Source organism: Oryctolagus cuniculus, chromosome 1 (genome assembly GCF_964237555.1).
Source record: "Oryctolagus cuniculus chromosome 1, mOryCun1.1, whole genome shotgun sequence".
Classification (NCBI taxonomy): domain Eukaryota; kingdom Metazoa; phylum Chordata; class Mammalia; order Lagomorpha; family Leporidae; genus Oryctolagus; species Oryctolagus cuniculus.
In genome coordinates, this window is record NC_091432.1 from 110,135,922 (window position 1) to 110,158,818 (window position 22,897).

The window sequence follows — 22,897 nt, forward strand, 5'->3', positions numbered from 1 at the left end:
CTCACCCAGTATTAATAGGATTTGAACAAATTATTTGCATGGCTCCTGACACAGCGTATGTGCTCAATAAGAGGTAGTTATTATTAACAACATATCATTGGGGCAGGCATTGTGGCAGGTTAAGCCACCACTTGGGATACCCACATCCCATATTGGAATGCCTGGTTTGAGCTCCAGTCTCTCCACTTCTGATGTAACTTCCTGCTAATACATCCTGGGAAGTCATAGATAATGGCCCAAGTTCCTGGGCCCCGGCCAACCACATGGGAAACCTGGATGGAGTTGCTGGATCCTGGCTTTGATCCTGGGCCAGTGCCGCCATTGTGGGCGTTTCGGGGAGTTAACCAACAGGTGGAAGATCTCTCACTTGCTCACTTGCTTGCTTTTGCTCTGCCTTTCAAACAAACAAATAAATAAATAAATATGTTATTTACAAGCAGAATTGAGCCTCCCTGAAAAGCGTGGACTTCTTCCCCAAGGACCTGTGCAGATCCCAAACTCTCCATGCTGCTGTAGTTGGACTGTGATATCCCTGAGCACAGAACCATGTCTGTCCTGCTCGTCACCATCTCTGTGCCTGCAGCGTGGCAAGAAGTCTCTGCCGGTTCTTGTGGCCTTGTTAACTGGTGTGCTGAGAGCATGGGGGCGTAAGATCCTGAAGACTCAGTCCTGCCCTGGCCCCTGGACATGCACTACTGGTCTGTCTTGTGGGAACTGTCCCACCTACTCCTTCCCAGATGGATACCTCTTTGATGACCTCAAAAGAAATTTGAAAAAGTTCCTGGATGAGAGGCTGGTATTGTGGTGCAATAGGATCTCATACTGGAGCGCTGCTTGGAGTCTCAGTTGCTCAGCTTCTTATCCAGCTTCCTGCTGGTGCTCCTGGAAAAGGCAGCAGAAGATGGTCCAAGTACTTGGGTCCCTGCAACCCATGTGGGAGATCCAAATGGAGTTCCTGGCTCCTCGCTTTGGCTTGGCCCAGCCCCAGCTGTTGCAGCCACTTGGGTAGTAAGTCAATGGATGCCTTTAAAATAAATAAATCTGTTTTTTTTTAAAAACTCTTGGATGAAAACCTGAACTCAGGCAGGTTTCATTCAGAGCTCCATCCTCAAGCACCTGAATCTTGCCCAAGTTCATTAATTCAGGCAGCAACAATCAGCAATAAGCAGCAACAGGTGGCAGGGACGTTGATCTTCCTCATGAACAAAGCAGCCCAGGGCCACCACCCTCCCAGCATCAAAGTGGTGGGCTGTGCAAGCAGAATCTCTGTGTGGGAATCCAGCACTCTCCCACTTCCTCCCCACCACCTCCACCTGCCCTCCTAAACGGAAAAGCAAGAGACATCTGCACCTGCAGCCCAGCTGAAGCCCCGGCTGCCCACGCTGGGGCCAGAGGGTGGAGGCCCCGGGCCCTTGCCTTCTCTCAGAGGCCACAGCCCGCAGCAGGCTGGGTGGAGCCTTCCTAGCTGCTGCACAGGCTGGCTGGCGGCTAGGGCTGCGCCACGCTTCAACAGCAAGAGGGAGACGGACATGGAGCAGCAGAAGGGTCTGGCTGGCCTCATCCTGACTGTCTTTCTCCTTCAAGGTAAGGGCCTTCTAGGGGCTTGGCAGCCGGGGAAGGGCAATAGGGTAGAGGCCATCACAGAGACAGCAACATGGAGATCCAGCCTTGAGCCCGCCTCAATTGTCATCTCAGAGTTCAAGGAAGCAAGGGCAAAAATGAAGCCTCTGACTGTTCTGTGCCAGAGAGAAGCAGAAGCAGTGTCTCAGAGGGGAGATACGATCCTTTTGTCTAAGAGATCAAAACAGGGGACTTGAATCAGAGAGAGGACCCTGCTGCCGCCATCTTAGGTTTTGATGTAGCCCAAAAGGGCACAGAGTCGGGAAGCTGAGAGGAGCAGGTGTGTGTTCCCTCTCCCAGGGCTGGGGTCGGCAGTAGGCCTCAGAAGCACTCACTTGCTCACTTGCTCAGTTAGTCAACTGGTCAGCAAATATGGGTGAGACCCTAACGTGTGGCCAGGGACACGTAAAGATGTATAAAAAGCTGCTGCTCTGATAAGCTCATTGTCTAATTGAAGAGCCAAGTTTCAATGTCGCCGGACTGAGTGTAGGGCACACTATAAGGTGCCTGTGTGAATACTCAATTGGAAATATCCAACGGGAAGTAGATGGAGTGGGTTGGGGTCTGGAGTCTGGACCTGCTGGGGGAAACTGAACTCATGAAGTTGATGAAATACCACAAACACTGTGTGAGATGTGAGGAAGATGGGGCTGGGAGTGGAACTGTGAGGACTCCAACTTGTTTTCTTCCTGTTTGTTTGTTTGTTTGTTTTTTGAGAAGTGACAGACAAGAAGGGAGTGCTCCCACCAGCTGATTCACTTTGCAAATACCAACACTGGGGACAGCAGGTCAAGCCACCCTATGTATCCAATACGGGAACGCTGGTTCAAGTCCTGGCTGCTCCACTTCGGATCCAGCTTCCTGTTAATGTGCCTGGGAAGGCAGCAGATAATGACTCAAATACTTGAGTCCCTGCCACCTAGGTGGGAAACCAGCCTGGAGTTCCTGGTCCTGGCTCTTGGTTTCAGCATGATCCAGATCTGGCTGTTGCAGCCATTTAGGGAGTGAATCAGCAGATGGAAGATTGATCTCTCTCTCCCCCTCTCTCCCTCTCTGTCCCTCTCTCTCCCCTTTTCCCTCCTTCCCTCCCTTTAAAACCAGCAAACAAACAAATCTTTTCTAAAATGTCTATAATGGCTGGGGCTGGGCCAGGCAGAAACCAGGAGCTGAGAACTCAACCCAGGTCTCCCACAAGGGTGGTAGGACCCAATTATGTGAGGCATCATTGCTGCCTTCCAGGTCCCACGTTATCAGAAAGCTGGAGGTAGGAGTGAGAGACTGATGTCAAACCCCAGCACTCGAATGTGGGACATTAACCCTTGGGCCAAATACCTGCCCTAGGTTGCCAACTTTTAAGGAGCAGCTGGGAGGGGGAGAGAATCTCTGGAGAGAGATAAAAGAATGACAAAAGGGCTGGCATTGTGGCACAGCAGTTTAAGCTACTACCTGCAATGCCAGCATCCCAGCTGAGTGCTGGTTCTTGTCCCAGCTGCTCCACTTCTGATCCCACTCCCTGCTAATGCACCTGAGAAAGCAGTGGAAGATGGTCTACATGCTTGGGTTCCTGCATTGATGTGGATACCTGGATGAAGCACTTGGCTCCTGGCTTCAGCCTGGCCCAGCCCTGGCTGTTACGACCATTTGAGGAGAGAGCCAAATAATGGAAGATCTGTCTCTCTCTCTCTCTCTCTTTCTCTCTTTCTCTCTTTCTCTCTCTCTCCCCCTCTCTCTTCTACTCTCTCTGTAACTCTGACTTTAAAATAAATAAAGTAAATTTTAAAAAGAACTTGAAATGTCAAAGAGAGTCTACTAATACAAGAATATATAGAAAAGTTAAATCTGTAGGATTTGGCAAAATAAAGGGCATGGGTAATTTAGAACAATTTTGGCAGGAGTGTGAATGGGAGTCAAATGGAAATGAGCAGCAGGTGCAGGTCAGGTGTTGAAGAGCAGCAAGTGCAGACTGTTCTTTAGAAAAACTGGATGGGAAGGGAGAAGAGATGCGGTGGTAGGTGAAGGGGGAAGTAGAGTCTGCGGAGAGTGTTTTTGAGAGGGAGGAAAACTTGAGCACATTTCTAGACTAAGAGAAGAGAGTGAGGAGCAAGCTCCTGGAGCTGATGTTGGAGTTGAGAGCAGAGCCAAGGGTAGAGAAGGGAGGGTGATAATTATACCCTCTGAGTCTAAGCGGGGGAAAGTCAGCTAAGGGAGAAAGAGCTGTAGAAGAAAGCATCCACGTTCTTATAAAGATGGACCGGAGGCAATGCTACTTCCTGAAACACAGCTGGCTGATGGCCGAGTAGGACACCTGAAGGAGGCAATGAGCATTTAGAATTCTTTCTTTCTTTCTTTTTTTTTTTTTTTTTAGAAAAACAACATTTATTTATTTGAAAGACAGAGTTATAGGGAGGGAGAGGCAGAGGCAGAGAGAGAGAAAAGTCTTCCATCCGTTGGTTCACCCCCCAATTGCCAGCACAGCCAGGGCTGGGCCAGACCAAAGCCAGGAGCCAGGAGTTTCATCCAGGTCTCCCACATGGGTGCAGGGGCCCAAGCATTTGGGTCATCTTCCACTGCATCCCCAGGTCATCAGAAGGGAACTGGATCAAATGTGAAGCAGCCAGGACTCAAACTGGTGCTCATATGGGATGCCAGCCCTGTAGGCAGTAGCTTAACGGGCTACACCACAGCGCTGGCCCCTAGAATTATTTCTGAGAAGAGAGGGAAGGAGAGCCAGTGGGGGGCAATGCCGGACGCTGGGTGGGGCAGCTGGAGTAGTGGAAAGAGCATTGGGCCGAGGAACAGAGACTCAGGGCTCCAGCCCCAGCTCAGCCACCACTGCATTGTGTGACCCTCTGGGCTCAGTTCTCACACCAGTTAACCCAGAAACTCCACTAGAAGAGATCTCAGTCCTACGAGGAAGTTGCACTCAGGTAAGCAAAATTAGATGTCACTGAACAATTTGATTTCCTCTTTTTTTAAAAAAAAAATAAAGTATGGGTTTTTTGCCATATCATTTTGTTTTCTTTTTTAAATGACTTATTTATTTATTTGAAAGGCAGAGTTGCAGAGAGACAGAGGTAAAAAGAGAGAGAGAGAGAGAGAGAGAGAGAGAGAGAGAGAGATGTCTTCCATCCACTGGTTCATTCCCCAGATGGCTGCAATGGCCATAGCTGGGTGGATCTGAAGCCAGGGTCCGGGAGCTTCTTCTAGGTGCCCCATGCAGATGCAGGGGCCCAAGCATTTGGGCCGTCTTCTACTGCTTTCTCAGGTCATAGCAGAGAGCTGGATTGGAAGTGGAGCAGCCGGGACTCAAACCAGCACCCAGATGGGATGGCAGCACTGCAAGCGGTGGCTTTACCTGCTATGCCACAGTGCCAGCCCCTAGATTTCCTTTCTTATGGAAAGTTAGGAGGAAGAGTCTCTGTACCCTCCCCTGGCAGCCAGGTGGTCAGAGAAAAGGGCTAGCAAGAAATCTGTTTTAACTGTTAGTCTTGACTTTTCTCCCCCACTCACTCATTTCTTTGCTCATGCATTCATTCAACAAACATAAAGCTCCTATCATGTTCCGGGTGCTGTGCTGGGTACCATTCATGAAAGCTTAGCCTTGCACAAGTTCTGAGTCAGTTAACTCCTTCCAACTGTTTGCAGCACCCTTTGACTCATGCCTACCTCTCCTACCACACACTCTAGCCACACCACCTCTTTGTCCTTTTCCAAGTGCGTCTTTTTGCTTGGCTATTCTTTCTGCTTAGAATGACTGTGTGTCTGGTGAGTCTCTACTCTTCCTCAAGGTCCACTTTGTCACAAACCCTTTGGAAACAGCACCTCGCTCTTCACATCACCACCCTTTTATCCCACAATGCCTGATCATAGCAGGTCACAACAGGGCCCCGTGAATGTGTGGACTGAATCCAACTGTACTGAATTGCAGTGCTAGGTCCTGTAGTATTTCTACCATGCAACTCTACTACAAGTTTGGAGACAGATTTGAGAGCTAATTGAATAGCTAGCTTTCCCTGGGACATCCTGGGTTTCTACCAGAAATGGATCACCAGGGATGGAGATTTTGGGAATAACTCATCTCTAAAAGGCTTTTAGACATTGTGACAGAGAGGGTTAAGCTGCCACTTGGGACTCCAACATCCCATATCAGAGTGCCAATTGGAACTCTGCCTCCTCTGCTTCTGATTCAGCTTCCTTCCGGTGCATCCTGGAAGACAGTAAATAATGACTCATGAGAGGAATATTCCACAAAATATTATTTAATAGAGAAATATTCCATTTGTTGGTTCACCTCACAAATGACCATGACAGTCAGTTCTGGCCTGCACTGAAGGCAACAGCCAGGAACTCCATCCTGGTCTCCCATATGGGTGACAGGAGCCAAAACACTTGGTCCATCTTCCACTGCTTTCACAAGCACATTAGCAGGAAGTTGGATCAGAAGCAGAGCAGCAGAGAATCAAATTGTCACTCCAATATGGGATGCTAGCATTATAAGCAGCAGCTTAACCCACTGTGCTAAAATGCTAGCCCCTCAAAAGAGTGATTTCAAAAAGTTTAGAAGACTTTAGCTAGAGTACACTCACTCCCAGCCAGGGCCTCGACTGCTAAAGGAGCAGACCTTTCTGGACCATATGGGCAATACCAGTATGTATACTGCAATACAGTTCTGAAAATTGAACCCCTCAGAGTTGTGTCAGACCCCACCGGGCCAGGGATGGCCCCCAAAAGATTGCCCTCACTTTAAATGCCAGGCACAACAGCAGGCATTTCTAGACTGTTCATACTTCTGACAAACTGGCCACAAATCCAGAGGGTTCCCATAACCCTCTCATGTTTGATAATTCACTAGAATGACTCAAAGAACTCAGGAAAGCACTTTATCTACTATCACAGTTTTACTATAAAAAATAAAATCTGGGGGTTGGCATTGTGGCATAGTGGGTAAAGCCGCTGCCTGCAATGCTGGCATCCCACATGGGCACTGGTTCATGTCCTGGCTGTTCCACTTTTGATCCAGCCCCCTGCTAATGGCCTGGGAAAAGCAGCGGAAGATGGCCCAAATGTTTTTGGCCCTGCCACCCACACTGGAGACCCAGAAGAAGCCCCACCTCCTGGCTTTGGCCTGGCCCAGTACTGGGCCTTTGTAGCTATCTTCGAAGTGAATCAGCAGATGGAAGATCTCTCACATGTGATCTCTCTCTGTGTCTGTCTCTAACTCTGACTTTCAAAATAAATAAATTTTTTAATAAATGAAATCGGGTCCAGCCAAATGAAGAGACCCATGAAGCAAGGTCTGGGAGCCATCCCGGCACCTTAATGTGTCCACCAACCAAGGTTTTTATGAAGTATCCTTACATTGGCATGATTGATTGGATGGTTGGCCACTTGATTGCACCCGATCTCGAGCTTCTTCCTCCCCACCCCACTCTCAGGACTGATATCACTGGCTTCAAATCCCTGATCCTCTAACTACATGGTTGGTCTTGACCAGCCTCATCTTGAGTCACCTCCTTAGCACAAACTCAGGTGGGGTCCCAGGGTCCACCATCCTTAACAAAGGTGCTGCTATCACTCATAAAATTCCAAGGGCTTAGAAACTTCCTCCCAGGATGCTAGGAGAGAGGCCAAACAGCGCCTTTGTTATCACACAAAATTCCTCTTAGGCTATGATCCAAGGAAGTAGATACGGAGACTATCTGCCCAAGGACTAAGAGCTCTCCTAACCTTGGTCTCAAATGACCATGAGGGCCCTTCCAGGCATCTGAACAACTCCATGCCCAGCTGACCCTCTTTCTTTCTTCTGTCTCTACAGGTACTATGGCCCAGATTAAAAAAGGTAAGGGAAATGGCTGATTTGAATCCTCAAGCTCTGAGGATATTCATAGAAATACAACTTCCTATAACAGTAGTGCTACCAGAACAGTTTAGAAAAGTAGGGATGATAGGTGGTGTTCCCATTGTCAATCAAAGCAGTGGCCTTAACTGCCTCGTCCTTGCAGGAGAAACAAAACCCTAGCAGCAAGGCACTTCTGCAAGTTGGGACCCCTGGACCAGCAGCATTGGCATCACCTGAGAGCACGTTAGAAGTGCAGAATCACCCCCTCCCAAGCACTGCTGAATAGAGCCTGGAGCGCCAGCAAGATCCCCATGTACTCTAGTGTCTTCTCTTGGCTCCTGGGGGCAGGGAGAATTTCAGAGGTAGCATCTATAACGGAACTCTGGCTTTTCCTTTTTCAGAAAATCTTATGATAGAAGTGGATGACAATCGAGATGATGGCTCAGTGCTTCTGACTTGTAAATTGCCAGACAAAAATATCAAGTGGTTAAAAGATGGGCAGGAAGTGAAGTTCCGAAATGTAAGTGGAAATAAGTGGAACCTGGGAAGTAGTACCAAAGACCCTCAAGGAATATATTCGTGTAAAGGAGCAACGAAAAGTTCGGAATCACTCCACGTGTATTTCAGAAGTATGTAATCTCCTTTGGTCTGCTGTTGTGAAATGAAGCAGTATCTGCTGTGCTGGGTGGGCTTTCTGCCCCAGGTGAAGGGGGGGATAGGTGCTGAACAGTGGTATGTTAGCCAGCTCTCTCTCTCTTTTTTAAGATTTATTTATTTATTTGAAAGTCAAGAGTTACACAGAAAGAGTAGGAGAGGCAGAGAGAGAGAGAGAGGTCTTCCATCCATTGGTTCACTCCTCAATTGGCCTCAACAGCCAGAGCTGCACCAATCCAAAGTCAGGAGCCAGGAGCTTCCTCTGGGTCTCCCATGTGGATGCAGGGGTCCAAGGACTTGGGCCATCTTCTACTGCTTTCCCAGGCTATAGCAGAGAGCTGGATCGAAAGTGGAGCAGCCGGGTCTCGAACCGGCAGCCATTTGGGATGCCAATACTGCAGACAGCAGCTTTACCCGCTATGCCACAGTGCCAGCCCCTAGCCAACTTTCTTAATCTCAGCTTGCCCCCTCCCCTTTTAATATGACAAGACAGCTTCTTGAAAAAGCATAGCCAGTCCTATAAAGCCTTGGTTACCTTTGGGTGGGCCCCATGGATTGGAGCAGTTCTGCAACTCCTGTGAATTGAATTGGGGGAAAGTGAGACAGAGGAAATTACAAGCTGGGCAGCATTAAGAATGGAGTGGAGGGCAGTTGAGCCTGGAGGAGGGAAGCTGGTCTTCCTTTAATTACATATGTTCCCTAATAATAAGACCACATGGGCTTCCCAGGGACACCTGGGGGTGGAGGAACATCCAGAAGCATTGAGTTCTTGCTCCCACAATCTGCTCTTGCCACACCACCCACAGAAGGAGGAAGCTGCTGCCTTAGACAGTGGTATTATTGCTGGTAGGCAGGAGAAAAGGGTCTAGGAAAAACAACCTTCGCACCCTGAAGGAGGCATATTTCTCCTTTTCCCACAGTGTGTCAGAACTGCATTGAGTTAAATGCAGCCACTGTTTCCGGCTTTATCTTCACTGAAATCATCAGCATTTTCTTCCTTGCTGTTGGAGTCTACTTCATTGCAGGACAAGATGGAGTTCGCCAGTCAAGGGGTAAAAATAAAAATATTTCTAGATAACAGATGGGACCATCTGAGCCCCTCAGCTTCCTTTCTACCAAAATAGTCCCAGTAGAAGAGACTGAGTTGGCAGGTGCATGGCTAGGTAAGGCTCTGCTTCTACGGGGCGGGAAAAAAAGCACAACTTGGTCACGGCTTATTTACTGATCTCAATGTCCAAGTGTCCCCACACTTTTAAAAAACTCTACATAAATTCCATATACAGAAAGGTGAATCACAAGCACACAGTTCAAAAAAACAATTTAGCAAAGCAAATGCATTCATGTATTCAGTACTAGGTTCAGAAACAGACTATTGTCAGCACCCTGTGGACCCCTCTCTGTCGCTCCCCCTCTTCGTGGAGGAGCAACACAGGACCCTGCGCTGTTCTTTCGTCTGCTCGGCCCTCCCCGGGTTTGCTGCTGGTTCTTCCCGGGTTGGCTATTATCCCTTCCACCTCCGTGGAAGGGCAGTTCCCCCTGGCCACATTCCCCACTTCCGCAGGGGAGCGGCACACCGCCGGCCGGCTTTCTTCGGGGGCTGCACGGGTTCCCTTAGATGTTCCCCATAGATGTTCCTCGTGCATGCCGTCTCTCTCCTCCTTTATAGTCCTCCTCCGCCAATCCTAACTCTGCTGCCCACACGCCGAGCACGCCGCTCTCCTCCAATCAGGAGCAGCTCCTGCAGCTTGTCAAGTTGGTGAGAGGCAGCTGGGTAGAAGCTGTTTACTTCTCTCCCAGCGCCATATTGTGGGAGAGCAGATGCATAGAATAAGTCTTAATTCCAGTAACTCAGTCCAGTCCGGATTGCTCCCCACAGATCCCCCTTTCTTTTTATTTTTTGGCGTTGATACGCGCCTGACTTCGGTGTCCCGCGGCACACACTCTGCTCTACTTGCTAGAGTTGCCACAGGCTCTTACAAGTCCTATCAATCAGGCAAACCGAATCCGGGTCCTCTCTTCGCCATGTTGTGAGGAGGTTTTTAGGTGCTGATGCGTGCCTGTGTTCGGTGCCCTGCAGCGCATGCTCTGCTCTGCCTGCAGGGGCTTACAAGCTCTATCAGGCAAACCGAATCCAAGCCTTCTCATTGCCTTTTTGTGGGGAGGCCTTACTGATGTTAATTCGTGCCTGTCTTAGGTGACCTGCGGCGCATAAGCTGCTAGCCGCCCAGGTGCTCATCGCCTCACTTAATCAGGCAGACCGAATCCAAGCTCTCACATTGCAGTGTTGTAGGGAGGCCTTTCTATTTCTCTATTTCTCTATCTCCGGGCATTCCTATTTCTCCCATTTTACTTCTATCTTCCAGCATTCCTATTTCTCTCATCTTACTTCTAAACTTCTGTTTCTCTTATCCCCGCAGCTTCCCGGCGCCTCGCCCTGCCGGCAGGCTCCGCCCCGAGGCTATTTCTCCGCAGGCTTTCCGGCTGAGCCGCTTCAGCCCGCTTTGCGCGCACACTCCGCAGTCTCGCACTTAACCCTTTCGCGTCTGAACCACGGCCTCGCGCCAGCCCCGTTCCCTATCTATTCACGCCCCATGCTCTCTCTGCACGCGGCGGCTTCCGCGAGTAACACAGCGTAGCTTACGTGTCCGCCACTAGCATTCAATCTGAGTTCCCCGGGCTAGCCTGGCGAATTCAACCCAGCATACGTCTCCGCCCCACGATCTGGCTTCCCGTCCTTTGCTCCCCGGGCTAATCAGACGGATCCCAATCTGGCTTACGTTTCAGCTTCTGGTTTCAACTTTTCGCCCCCCATTCCCGGGCTAACTTGAGAATCCCAAAGTGGCTTTCGTTTCAGCCTCGGCCTGCCCCCCGCGGCTTCAATTTCCCTAACACTTTTCTCTACCCGGTATGTTTCCCCAAACTTTCCTCCAACGATATTCCTCCCTCATTTCTCCTGGCCTCTCCCCACAGTCCGCATCCGAGTCTGTTTGTTCTAGCTTTCACTTTCGCTTTCGACCTTAGAGATTTCTCCCAGCTTCCCCCTGTAGTCCGTATCCGAATCTATGCCTAGGCTTTCAACAGCTTCTTCCGGCACCCTTTTCGTCCGGCTTTTCCCTAGGCTGTTTGCTAGTCTCTCTCTCCGGTATTTTCCCAGTTCTTCCCGTTTCTTCCCTCCTAAGTTTCCTATCCGTCCTAGGTTTCCTATCCGAGTCAGGTTTCCTATCCGAGTCAGGTTTCCTATCCGAGTCAGGTTTCCTATCCGAGTCACGGCACCATTATGTCGCTCCCCCTCTTCGTGGAGGAACGACACTAAGCCCTGCCTAGGCTTCATATCCGAGTCACGGCACCATTATGTCGCTCCCCCTCTTCGTGGAGGAACGACACAGGACCCTGCGCTGTTCTTTCGTCTGCTCGGCCCTCCCCGGGTTTGCTGCTGGTTCTTCCCGGGTTGGCTACTATCCCTTCCACCTCCGTGGAAGGGCAGTTCCCCCTGGCCACATTCCCCACTTCCGCAGGGGAGCGGCACACCGCCGGCCGGCTTTCTTCGGGGGCTGCACGGGTTCCCTTAGATGTTCCCCATAGATGTTCCTCGTGCATGCCGTCTCTCTCCTCCTTTATAGTCCTCCTCCGCCAATCCTAACTCTGCTGCCCACACGCCGAGCACGCCGCTCTCCTCCAATCAGGAGCAGCTCCTGCAGCTTGTCAAGTTGGTGAGAGGCAGCTGGGTAGAAGCTGTTTACTTCTCTCCCAGCGCCATATTGTGGGAGAGCAGATGCATAGAATAAGTCTTAATTCCAGTAACTCAGTCCAGTCCGGATTGCTCCCCACACCTCTCCTGCTCACTTCCAGCCACCACCCATCCCCAGGACTAAACACTCTCCTGGCTTCTAACAACAGGAATTCATTTCGCCTGTTTCTTTTTTTGATGTGTGTGGATTCCTGTAGTGAGCACTCTTGCAATACAGCTTATTTTTCTCATCAACATGCATGTTAGATTTATCCATATTCTTGTGTGGAGATGATTCTTATCGCTATTAGTATTGTTTAGTGTAAATATAACCCAACATATTATCCATTCTCTCTTGTGTATGTGTTATTTTGTCTATTTTTTTGTTGTTCAGCTTCAGATAAGCAGACTCTGTTGCCCAATGACCAGCTCTACCAGGTAAGAGAATGAGACAAGAAAGAGGCCTGGCTACAATTAGCGGATATAAAACTCTGGGATTGGGGGACACACTATTTGGAAGCCACTATAGAGATAAGATACTATAGAGAGCATACCAGAAGCTGGGATGGTTAGTCCTTTAGGTAGAACAAATGAAATGAAAAGGACTGTGAGAGGCAGAGGTCAGGACCTAGTGAGGAAAAGGGGGAGCGCACACTGGGAGGAACCCAAAAGCAATGCTATGCAAAGCCTCCATGTTCTTGTCCTGCTCCCACCTCTAGGGCTGCAAAACACACACTCCAGTGCCTCGCATATAAAAAGCTTTCCATGACTATGCATCAAATTAATGAATAGGCGATGGAAAAACAGGAGCTATTGACTGTACTGTCCCTTTCAGCCCCTCAAGGATCGGGAAGATGACCAGTACAGCCATCTTCAAGGAAACAACCTGAGGAAGCACTGAGCTCAGGACATGGCAGGTGGGCTCTTCAACACTACTCCTGAGAAAGTACCACGGCATCACCTGCACTCCCAACTGCCAAGTCTGTCTTCCTGCCCCAAACAGCCAGTAGGATCACACTGTGTGCATGTGTGTGTGTGCACATGTGTGCATGTGGCAGTGGAGGGGTGGATTATGGATGCTTTTTTCTGAAATCACAGGGGCTAGTACTGACTGGCCTAAGAGAATATGGATGCTGCAAATCTCTCAGAACACGACCTCAAGCCATAGAGGTGCTGAGTGTTAATCTTAACCTATGTTAGGGTTTCTAGTTAATTCTTCATGATGAAGGATGGTCCTGTGCATTGTAGGACTTGAAGCAGCATCTCTGGCCTCTGTCCACCAGACGACAGTAGCACCCCAGGTGTGACAACCAAAACCAGTCCAGAACATTGTCAAACTCCCCCTGGGGGCAAAGTCACCTTTATTTAAGAACCATTGGCCTGGGGCCAGCGCTGTGGTGCAGCAGGTTAACGCCCTGGGCTGAAGCGTCGGCATCCCATATGGGTGCTGGTTCTAGTCCCGGCTGCTCCACTTCCAATCCAGCTCCCTGCTATGACCTGAGAAAGCAGTAGAAGATGGCCCAAATCCTTGAGCCCCTGCACCCACATGGGAAACCTGGCTCCTGACTTTGGATCAGTTCAACTCTAGCCATTGCAGCCATTTGGAGAGTGAACCAGCGAATGGAAGACTTCTCTGACTCTACTTCTCTCTGTAACTCTGTCTTTCAAATAAATAAAGATAAATATTAAAAAAAAAAAAAGAACCACTGGTCTATATTACTAACTTTTCAATTAACTGATAAATCAACCAATCAGAAGTTCTGGATCAAAACATTTATTGGAAGTTTCAATCAGAAAGACAGGACTGAAAGTATTAATTGATTTTCTGAACTAATTTCAATTTTCTTTTTCCCAATCCAGGTGTTCTCCATTCCATCCTGTTCTCAGAATCAAGGCAATACATTCTAGAGAGCTCCTAGCAGGGATAGCTTCAGCCTTGAATCCAAACTCAAGGTTCCCCACGGTGACAAATGGAGAAGCAAGGCCATCAAAGTTAATTTTGGCTTTCTTCAAAGTAAAAATGAATATGGTGTTTTGAGAGCGCCACCTATCGGGAAAGTTTTTAAAAGGAAAAGATCAAATAACCCCCTCTGTTTGAATAGTTGTTTTGCTTTAATTCTTATTTCATTTTGGTATAGGTCATAGTTCACATGGTTTAAATATTAACCCTCCACCTCCATCCCCAGCCATCCAGTTGCCCTCTAAAGAGGCAAACTGGTTTCTTAGATAACTTTCTGGAGGTCTTTTCAGCATATATGAGCGAATTCCCAAGTATGTATTCTATCATCCTCTATTTTTCACACAAACGGTATTATACTGTACATCTGGCACTTTTCCCTTGAAGATTGTTTCGCATAAGTATATAAGGAACTCCTTTGCCAAACATACAGTGACATTATGTAAATCAACTTGAGTATTTTTTTTTTTAACAATTAAAAAAAAAAAAAGCAGATGGGGGTGGGGAGATACAAGAGAGAGAGATCTTCCAATCACCAATTCATTCCCCAAATGGCCACAACAGTTGAGGCTGGATCAAGTTGAAGCCTGGAGCCTGGACTTAACCCAGATCTCCCATGTGGGTGCAGGGCCCAAGCACTTGGGCCATCCTCACTGCTTTCCCAGATGCATTAGCAGGGAGCTGAATAGGAAGTGGAACAGCCAGAACTTGAACTAAACCCGTGCAGCTTAACCTGCTGTGCCACACCAGTCTCCCACTTGAATGTATTTTATCAGTCATCTACTTAAGTTGATTTCAATCATTTGCTTTAACAACAATGTTGTATAAATGTATAGATACTATTTTTTAAAACAACTGCATTGAAATATAATTTACATGCCATAAAAGTCCATCATTTTTAAGAATTCTACCTGTTCTCAATAGTTTTTAGTAAACTTATCCAGTGGTAGAACCATCTTCAGAATCCAGTTTTAGGGGCTGGCGCAGTGGGTTAACATCCTGGCCTGAAGCACCGGCGTCCCATATGGGCGCCGGTTCCAGTCTCAGCTGCTCCACTTCCAATCCAGCTCTCTGCTGTGCCCTGGGAAAGCAGAAGATGGCCCAAGTCCTTGGGCCCCTGCACCACGTAGGAGATTTGGAAGAAGCTCCTGGCTCTTGGCTCCTGGCTTCAGATCAGCACAGCACCGGTAGTTGCGGCCAACTGGGGAGTGAATCATTGGATGGAAGACCTCTCTCTCTCTCTCTCTCTCTATATATATATATATATATTTCTCTCTAACTCTGACTTTCAAATAAATAAATAAGTCTTTAAAAAATCCAGTTTTAGACCATTCTTGGGGCCAGCGCTGTGGCACAGCAGGGTAAGCCACCATCTGTGATACCACCATCTCATATGGGCAACAGAACAGTTCAAGTCCCTGCTGCTCCTGCTATTTCCAATCCATACTAATGCATTAGTATTACTAATGCATCTGGGAAAACAGCAGGATGTCTCAAGTCCCTGGGCCCCTGCACCCATGTGGGAGACCTGGATGGAGTTCCAGGCTCCTAGCTTTGGCCTGGCCCAGCCCCCTGCTATTGCAGTCATTTGGGAAGTAAACCAGTAGATGGAAGATCTCTCCCTCTCTCTAACTCTGCCTTTCAAATAAAATTAAACAAATCTAAAAAAAAAAAACATTTCAATGACTCTCAAGATTCTTTGTGTGGCTGGTGCTGTGGCACAGTGGATTAATCCTCTGCCTGCAGCACCTCCATCCCATACGGGCACCAGTTCTAGTTCTGGCTGCTCCTCTTCCAATCCAGCTCTCTGCTATGGCCTGGAAAAGCAGTGGAGGATGGCCCAGGTGCTTGGGCCCCTACACCCATGTGGGAGACCAGGAAGGAAGAAGATCCTGGTTCCCGGCTTCAGACCAGCATAGTTCCGGCCATTGCGGAAATTTGGGGAGTAAACCAGCGGATGGAAGACCTTTCTCTCTGTCTCTTCCTCACACTGCCTGTAACTCTACCTCTCAAATAAATAAATAAAATCTTTAAAAAAAAAAAAAGATTCCTTGTGCTGGCTGCACTTGCTCCATGTTCCCATCCTCAACCCCAGGTAACCACTAATCTCTCTCTGTCTCTAGATTTGCCTTTTCTGGACATTTTATGAAACAGAATCATACTACATGGGGTATTTTGTATGCAGCTTCTATCACTGAGCATGTTTTCAGGGGCATCTAAGTTGTAGCAAATACCAATGTTTTGTTTTGTTGCTGAGTGGTGTCCCATTGTATGGCTACCCCACATTTTACTTGTCTATGGGGTTGTTCCCATTTGGGGGGCAACAAATAGGATTGCTAAAAGGATATGCCAAAAAGCTGATGGCAGGGCCAGCATTGTGGTGCAGTTGGTTAAGCTGCTGCTTACAAGGTCAGCATCCCATGTCGGAGCACAGCTCCTGATCCAGCTCCCTGCTGATGAACTTGAGAAAGCAGTGGAAGATGATCCAAACACTTAGGTCCCTGCCACCCATATGGGAGAGTTACTGGTACCTGGCATTAGCCTGGCCCAGCCCTGGCTGTTACAGCCATTTGAGGAGTGACCCAGCAGATAGATTTCTCTCTCTCTGATGTTCTGCCTTTCAAATAATTTTTTTAAAGGTTCATGGAAAAGTAAAATCAAAAGATGTTTCATGTGGAAAAATTTGAAATCCATGCATAGTTTTTACATATGTCCACACATAGTTTTTACATGTGTCCACAAACTTTTTTTTAAAGATTTATTTATTTGAAAGGCAGAGAGAGAATCTCCCATCCACTGATTCACTCCCCAAATGGCCACAATGGTCAGGGCTGGGTCAGGATGAAGCCAGGAGCCAGGAGCTTCTTCCAGGTCTCCCACCTAGATGCAGGGGCCCAGGCCCTTGGACCATCCTCCACTGCTTTCCCAGGAGCATTAGCAGGGAACTGCATCAAAAGTGGAGCAGCCTGAACTCAAACCAGCATCAACATGGGATGCTGGCATCACAGGCAGTTAGCTCAACATGCTGTGCCATAGCACCAGGCCCTGTCATTGAACATTTTGAAGACTGCCTTATATAAGATTTCCAAAATTTTTTGCACCAAAACAAACTTATATTTTAATTCCATTTTCCCACAAATTTTTTTTTCAAGTATCTTTGCATGAACATTCTCATACAAGTCTTTGTATGAGCATACACATATGCTTTCATTCTTCCAGGAGTGAGGAATTATTGGGTCATATTGTGAATGTATGTGTAACTTTTTAAGAAACTGCCAAACTGCTTTCCAAACTAGCTGCACTATTTTACATTCCTATTTGTGTGTGTGTGTGTACATGGAATCACACATCATATGTCCCTTTGTACTAGGTTTATTTAACTTAGTGTTACATTTTCAAGGTTCACCCATGCTGTCACACGTATCAGAACTTCATTGTTTTTCTTTTCAATCATCTTTGGTGTCTGTTTTCCCTAGAACTTCATTCTTTTTTAAGGCTGTATAATAGTCAAATATACCTACATACCATATTTTGTTTATCCATTCATCTGTTGGTGGACATTCTAGGTTGTTTCTGCCTTTTGGCTGTTATGAATAGCTGCTATGAATATTGATGTACAAGTATCTGAATTGCTGCTTTCAGTTCTTTTGTGTATCAGTCACAAAGTAGAACTGCTGGATCATACAGTAATATTATGCTTCCATTTCTGAGAAACTGTCAAAATGGTTTTTTCAAGTGGGTATTCTACATTCTCACCAGTAACGCCTAAAAGTTCAGATTTCTCCACATTCTCAGCAACAATTACTTTCATTTTGCTTGAAATAGCCACTGCAGTCTGAAGTAGAATCTCATCATGGTTGTGGATTTTTAAAAAAAAAACTTTTTAATTTGGGAAGCAGAAAGACAGGACTCCCACTCACCAGGCCTCTACCCAACTGGGACTCCATCCAAGTCTCCCACTTGTTTGGCAGCAACCCACACACTTGAGTCGTGACCTGCAGCTACTAGGATGAGCATCAGCAGGAAACTGGATTCCATGTAGAGTTGCAGGACTCCAACTAGCCATTCAGATATGGGATGCAGGAGTCCTGAGCAACAGCTTAACCCACTGGGCCACAATGCCTGGCCCACTTGGCCCATTCTTGGATTATTTGGGTTTTTTGGTTACACTCCAAGAGTTCTTTATATATTCTGGATAATAATCCTTTATCAGAGAGATGACTTGCAAGTCCTTTCTGTAATTTGTGAACTGTCTTACCACTTGTACACTGCTTTTAATTCTGTAGAAGTATGCTGTTTCCAGTCACCTTTGTGTACTCTAATAAAACAACCTTGTAAGATCTAAATTGTCATGGCTGACGCTGCTGGCAAAGTGGGTTAAGCTGCCGCCTACAGCGCTGGTACCCCATGTGGCGACTCCACTTCCCAACCAGCTCCCTGCTAATGCACTTGGGAAAGCAGAGGAAGATACCCCAAGTACTTGGGCCCCGCACCCATGTGGGAGACTCAGAAACAGCTCCTGGCTTCAAACTGGCCCACCCCATCTCTGGCCTTTGCAGCCATTTGGGCAGTGAACCAGCAGAGGGAAGCTCACTTACTCTCTCTACCTCTGCCTCTCCCTCTCTGTAACTCCACCTTTCAAATAAATATATCTTTAAAAAATGTAAATTGTCTCCACAGATAAGAGAACTGAAACTCAATCATAGCTGATTTAATTGATAAAATCATCTATCAAGAGTAACAGAAGCTGCTTCAAAAAGGCATAGAGGGGTCCACGCTGTGGCAGGGGGTAAAGCACCCTGCACTGCCAGCATCCCATATGGACGCTGGTTCCAGTCCTGGCTGCTCCACTTCCGATCCAGCCCTCTGCTGTGGCCTGGGATAGCAGTGCAAGATGGCCCAAGTCCTTGGGCCCCTGAACCCGCACAGGAGACCAGAAAGAAGCTCCTGGCTCCTGGCTTCGGATCAGCTCGCTCTGGCCGTGGCGGCCATCTAGGGAGTGAAACAGCGGATGGAAGCCAGCTTTCTGTCTTTCTCTGCCTCTCTATAACGCTGCCTTTCAAATAAATAAAAAATATTTTTTAAAAAAGGTATAGGATCGGTGGGGATATAGAAAGCAGAGATCCACAGATATTGCGACCATAGCTTGGGTTCACAATGTTAGAGCTGCCCTCCATGCAAGTTTCCAAAACCCACACTCACACTGCACCAAGTTCCAAACTCCAAACCCCTCCCGGGCCCCAGCGGAATCCCAAGACTACTTCAGGGCACTTCCGCCCCAAGCCCGTCGGCTGAGAGGGAGCTAGCGCGTGCGCTGTGGCGGTGTCCGCGCGCCCTGACCGGCGCGGGCTGAGACGCCTGGCTTCCGGCGCGAAGGTGAGACTTCCCAGGCTCCGGCGCTGAGTGATGATGTAATCTCCGGTCGCCGTGCTGAGTCGGAAGTGGGAACCCTTCGGCCGCTGAGACTCTGTCGTGTCGCTGCTGGCCCTTCAGGCTCTGGTAAGAGAGAAGGCAGCCTGACGGGAGGGGATCGTTGAGTCTGGAACGGATTTTTCTCCTAGTGAAATGCCAGTCCAGGCCTCTGCACTCGTGCTAACTCGCACATTGCTTCTCTTGTGCTTCCCTGCCTTGGGACCTTCCTCGCGAACTTCCACCCTGATTTAGGAACCCTTACAGGACCCCAGCCTTTGCTGTCTCTGTACGTTTCTCTGCCCTGTTCGTGGCTGTGCCCTTCCTGGGAGGGCTGGAATACTGCTTTGCTTTATCTTTTGACTTTCTTTTCTAGAACATGCGCCGAGCTGGTGGGTCTGCCTCTTTCCCTTATGGAACCTGGGGGGATACAGTGTGGAAAGTAGACGACAAATAGGAAGACGCCGGAAAGATACAAATAAGCACGAGCCATAGTAATCAAACCGATTGGATGCCTGTGTCAGAGTGTTCACGTTTCTCACGGCGAGTGATGGGTTCACCACCCGTAGCTCGTGGAACTCTGCGTCGTGCTTCCTAAAAATGGAGTGGCCACAGCTCGGGAGCTCATGTTGAAGGGTCTTGCTGTGGGGATCAGTTTTTCGCTCGGGGAGCAAGGATGTGTTGTGTCTGTGTCATTGCCTGTCATGGGCCCACGTGGCAGTCCACCTGAGATAAAAAGGGACCCAAGAAGGAAAAAAAAAAAAACTGTCTGTTTTTTTTTAACTTGATAAGAGCCTTTTAGCTTGTGGATAGATGTGGTGAAGAGTTTTGTTGCCATGTTAGGCTGGCCTGAAAAAATTATTGGGTGAAATATACAACGAGAGCATTTTAAAATTTCCTGTTTTAATTTGATGCAGGTATTTCCATGAGAGAGAATCACGGAGTATAATTTAATAGAACTTGATTTTAAACGATCTCAGTTTTACAAAATGGTTCAGATATTTCTGTTTAGAACAGTTACAGATGTGATGTTAAAACATTTATGTGCTGGCCGGCGCCGCGGCTCACCAGGCTAATTCTCCGCCTTGCGGCGCCGAGACACCGGGTTCTAGTCCCGGTCGGGGCGCCGGATTCTGTCCCAGTTGCCCCTCTTCCAGGCCAGCTCTCTGCTGTGGCCCGGGAGTGCGGTGGAGGATGGCCCAGGTTCTTGGGCCCTGCACCCCATGGGAGACCAGGAGAAGCACCTGGCTCCTGGCTTCGGATCAGTGCGGCGCGCCGGCCACGGCGGCCATTGGAGGGTGAACCAACGGCAAAGGAAGACCTTTCTCTCTCTCTCTCTCTCTCTCACTGTCCACTCTGCCTGTCAAAAAATTTTAAAAAAGTAATAATAATAAAAAGAAAGAAACTTCTTTTCAAAGGCACGTATTCTAAGAGAATCAAGTCCAGTAGCTTCTAAGGATTGTTGGTTACACTGTCCCAAAGGCTGACAACGGTGTCATGTGTATCTCCATATGGCCTTTGAAAATAGGAAATAATATGTTGCTAGTGACATTATTGAACATTAAAACAGAATATCAAGGTTCTGTTTTATCAGGTCTTTGTTTTGGAGTGGGCAGTACCTAGATACTTACATCCACATTTGTAAGTTCATTGAAAAAAATCTAAACTGGCATTTCCATGAAGATTCTCATCAAGCAACCAGCTCTCCTTTTTCCTGTAACTTTTTTATGAGTGATTGTCAAGTTTCAACTTTTTCTTTGAAAACAGTTGTGTGCAGATTTGAAGTACATGTGAAAGATTCACTTAATGAGGTAGAAAAAAAGGTTCTTGTTTTTCACAGACATTTGCAATGACAACACAGATCTATTTCTACTCTTCGGTTTGTACATGCTGAGATACCAAAGAGCCACAGTGTCTGGCCTGGAAATTTGACCTTCCCCTGCAACTCAACACAAATAGGAAAGCCCTTACTTTGAAGTAGGATCAGGACTGATGCTCTTGATGACAAGGAGTTCAGGAACAGCTTAAGTAAGATTGAGTCATTCCATAGATATTTATCTAGGATTTCATGATTGTGATATATAATGCTGAACAAGAAAGATCAGATTTGAACCTGTGCTCAAAGAGCTTATCATCTAGCAAAGTAGATCTGCTTAGGAAAGCAATGGGGGAAGATAAAAATCCTAGCACAATTACAAACTAGCTGTATGAGAAAACCAACTTCTTTATGTATTGTTGAGAAGGGAGGACGCGGTGCCATTTATTGTTGATGAGTTCTCTGTGTCTTTCTCAGTAATCTTAAGAGCTTGTCTGCCATATGCTGTGCTGTGCTAGCCCTCAGCCTCCTTTCAGTACATGGGGTACAGGAGATGTATCTCCTTTATAATAACCTAGACTCTTTTCAGATATATTTCTAAAAAAAAAAAAGCTGGCTTCTACACTTAAGAAAATTTATTGACTTTTTTTTTTTTTTTTTTGGCCAGGCAGAGTTAGACAGTTAGAGAGAGAGAGAGAGACAGAGAGAAAGGTCTTCCTTCTGTTGGTTCACCCCCCAAATGGCCACTACGGCTGGTACACTGCGCCAATCTGAAGCCAGGAGCCAGGTGCCTCCCCCTGGTCTCCCATGCGGGTGCAGGCCCAAGCACTTGGGCCTCCTCCACTGCCCTCCCAGGCCACAGCAGAGAGCTGGACTGGAAGAGAAGCAACCAGGACTAGTACCCAGCGCCCCCAACTGGGACCAGAACCTGGGGTGCTGGCGCCATAGGCGGAGGATTAGCCTAGTGAGCCGCGGCACCGGTCGAATTTATTGACTTTTATAACTGAAAAATCCAGAAGACTTTTCATCTCTCAATTTTTATTTTTCTAAATGTTGGCTTACTTTTTGGTTAGGTGTTTTCTAGATGCTGTAAAGATGGCAAGTCTAGGTCTTTATCTTGCCAGCCAAGCAACCCAAGCAGGAGAACAGAGTTCTGTTTAGATTCAGCCCAAGCCCTGAAGCTTGTGTTCATTAACTCTCATAGGCCTCAGTAGGGTCTTGTGCCCCATCCTCGGTTAGCAGCTTTGGCCAGAAAATATGACGTTCTTTCTGTTCAGGGCATAGTCATTTGCCCCTTCCTGGATCTAGTGGGTGATATCAGCCCCATCTGAACACCTGGACTGAGAGGTGTGGATACCTAAAGGAAAAATGTAGGATGTCATGTTGGAATAACATGATGGTGTTTTAGAAACAGAAAATAACAAGAACTCACTATACTTTTTTGCATTCCTTGAATTCAACACCTTACGATGGATGAAGGGTAGTGGTCACCAGACAGGGAAGCACTTCTTGGGGCCTGTATGTGAATTAGAGGTAATTAGTAAGCTGATGTGGTAGTTATGTAGGGGAAAGCCCTCTCAAGAATTCTTGTTAATTCTAACACTACATAAAATAGCTTCCATTTTTGCATTATTAAACTCAACTCAAATTTATGATAGTTTAAAAAGTTCATGAAAATTGAATTAACAGATGTTATTTTGTACAAAATATTTTTTAAATCCTTGCATAGTTTTTTCATAATACATGTTAACCATTAACTTTTGGAGACATGTCATACAGGGCAAAAAATAAAATGGATAGAGCACCATCTAAGAGTCTAATTCCTGGGGCTGGTGCTGTGGTGCAATGGGACAAAACCCTAGCCTGCAGCACCAG

General features: G+C 47.4%; 2 protein-coding genes across 4 annotated transcripts in view; both read left to right on the forward strand.

The window, feature by feature from the left end:
* The first annotated feature begins 1,345 nt into the window (after positions 1–1,345).
* Positions 1,346–15,472, forward strand: CD3G (CD3 gamma subunit of T-cell receptor complex). 3 transcript variants are annotated; one of them, XM_008249434.4, is made up of 7 exons: positions 1,346–1,584; positions 7,436–7,459; positions 7,861–8,088; positions 9,034–9,165; positions 12,235–12,278; positions 12,676–12,757; positions 13,701–15,472. In XM_008249434.4, the coding sequence occupies exons 1-6, from the start codon at positions 1,530–1,532 to the stop codon at positions 12,739–12,741; spliced, it is 549 nt and encodes a 182-aa protein (XP_008247656.1). In that variant the 5' UTR covers positions 1,346–1,529; the 3' UTR covers positions 12,742–12,757; positions 13,701–15,472. The 3 variants fall into 3 exon arrangements, with proteins under 3 accessions (XP_008247656.1, XP_002722229.1, XP_017193626.1); XM_002722183.5 differs by lacking the exon at positions 13,701–15,472 and adding an exon at positions 13,324–13,540; XM_017338137.3 differs by lacking the exon at positions 7,436–7,459 and having other exon boundaries at positions 1,397–1,584.
* A 3,643-nt stretch (positions 15,473–19,115) lies between these two features.
* Positions 19,116–22,897, forward strand: part of UBE4A (ubiquitination factor E4A) — a 35,648-nt gene continuing 31,866 nt past the window's right edge. The window contains exon 1 of the mRNA XM_070079020.1: positions 19,116–19,296. The gene's annotated coding sequence lies outside the window, so the exon portion shown is untranslated. The remainder of the gene's footprint in view (positions 19,297–22,897) is intronic.

Excerpts from the sequence above, each read along its gene's own strand:
- CD3G (XM_008249434.4), top strand. The coding sequence starts at position 1,530 with ATGGAGCAGCAGAAGGGTCTGGCTGGCCTCATCCTGACTGTCTTTCTC. Across the intron at positions 1,585-7,435 it reads GACTGTCTTTCTCCTTCAAG|GTACTATGGCCCAGATTAAA; the intron begins GTAAGGGCCTTC and ends CTGTCTCTACAG. Across the intron at positions 8,089-9,033 it reads ACTCCACGTGTATTTCAGAA|TGTGTCAGAACTGCATTGAG; the intron begins GTATGTAATCTC and ends CTTTTCCCACAG.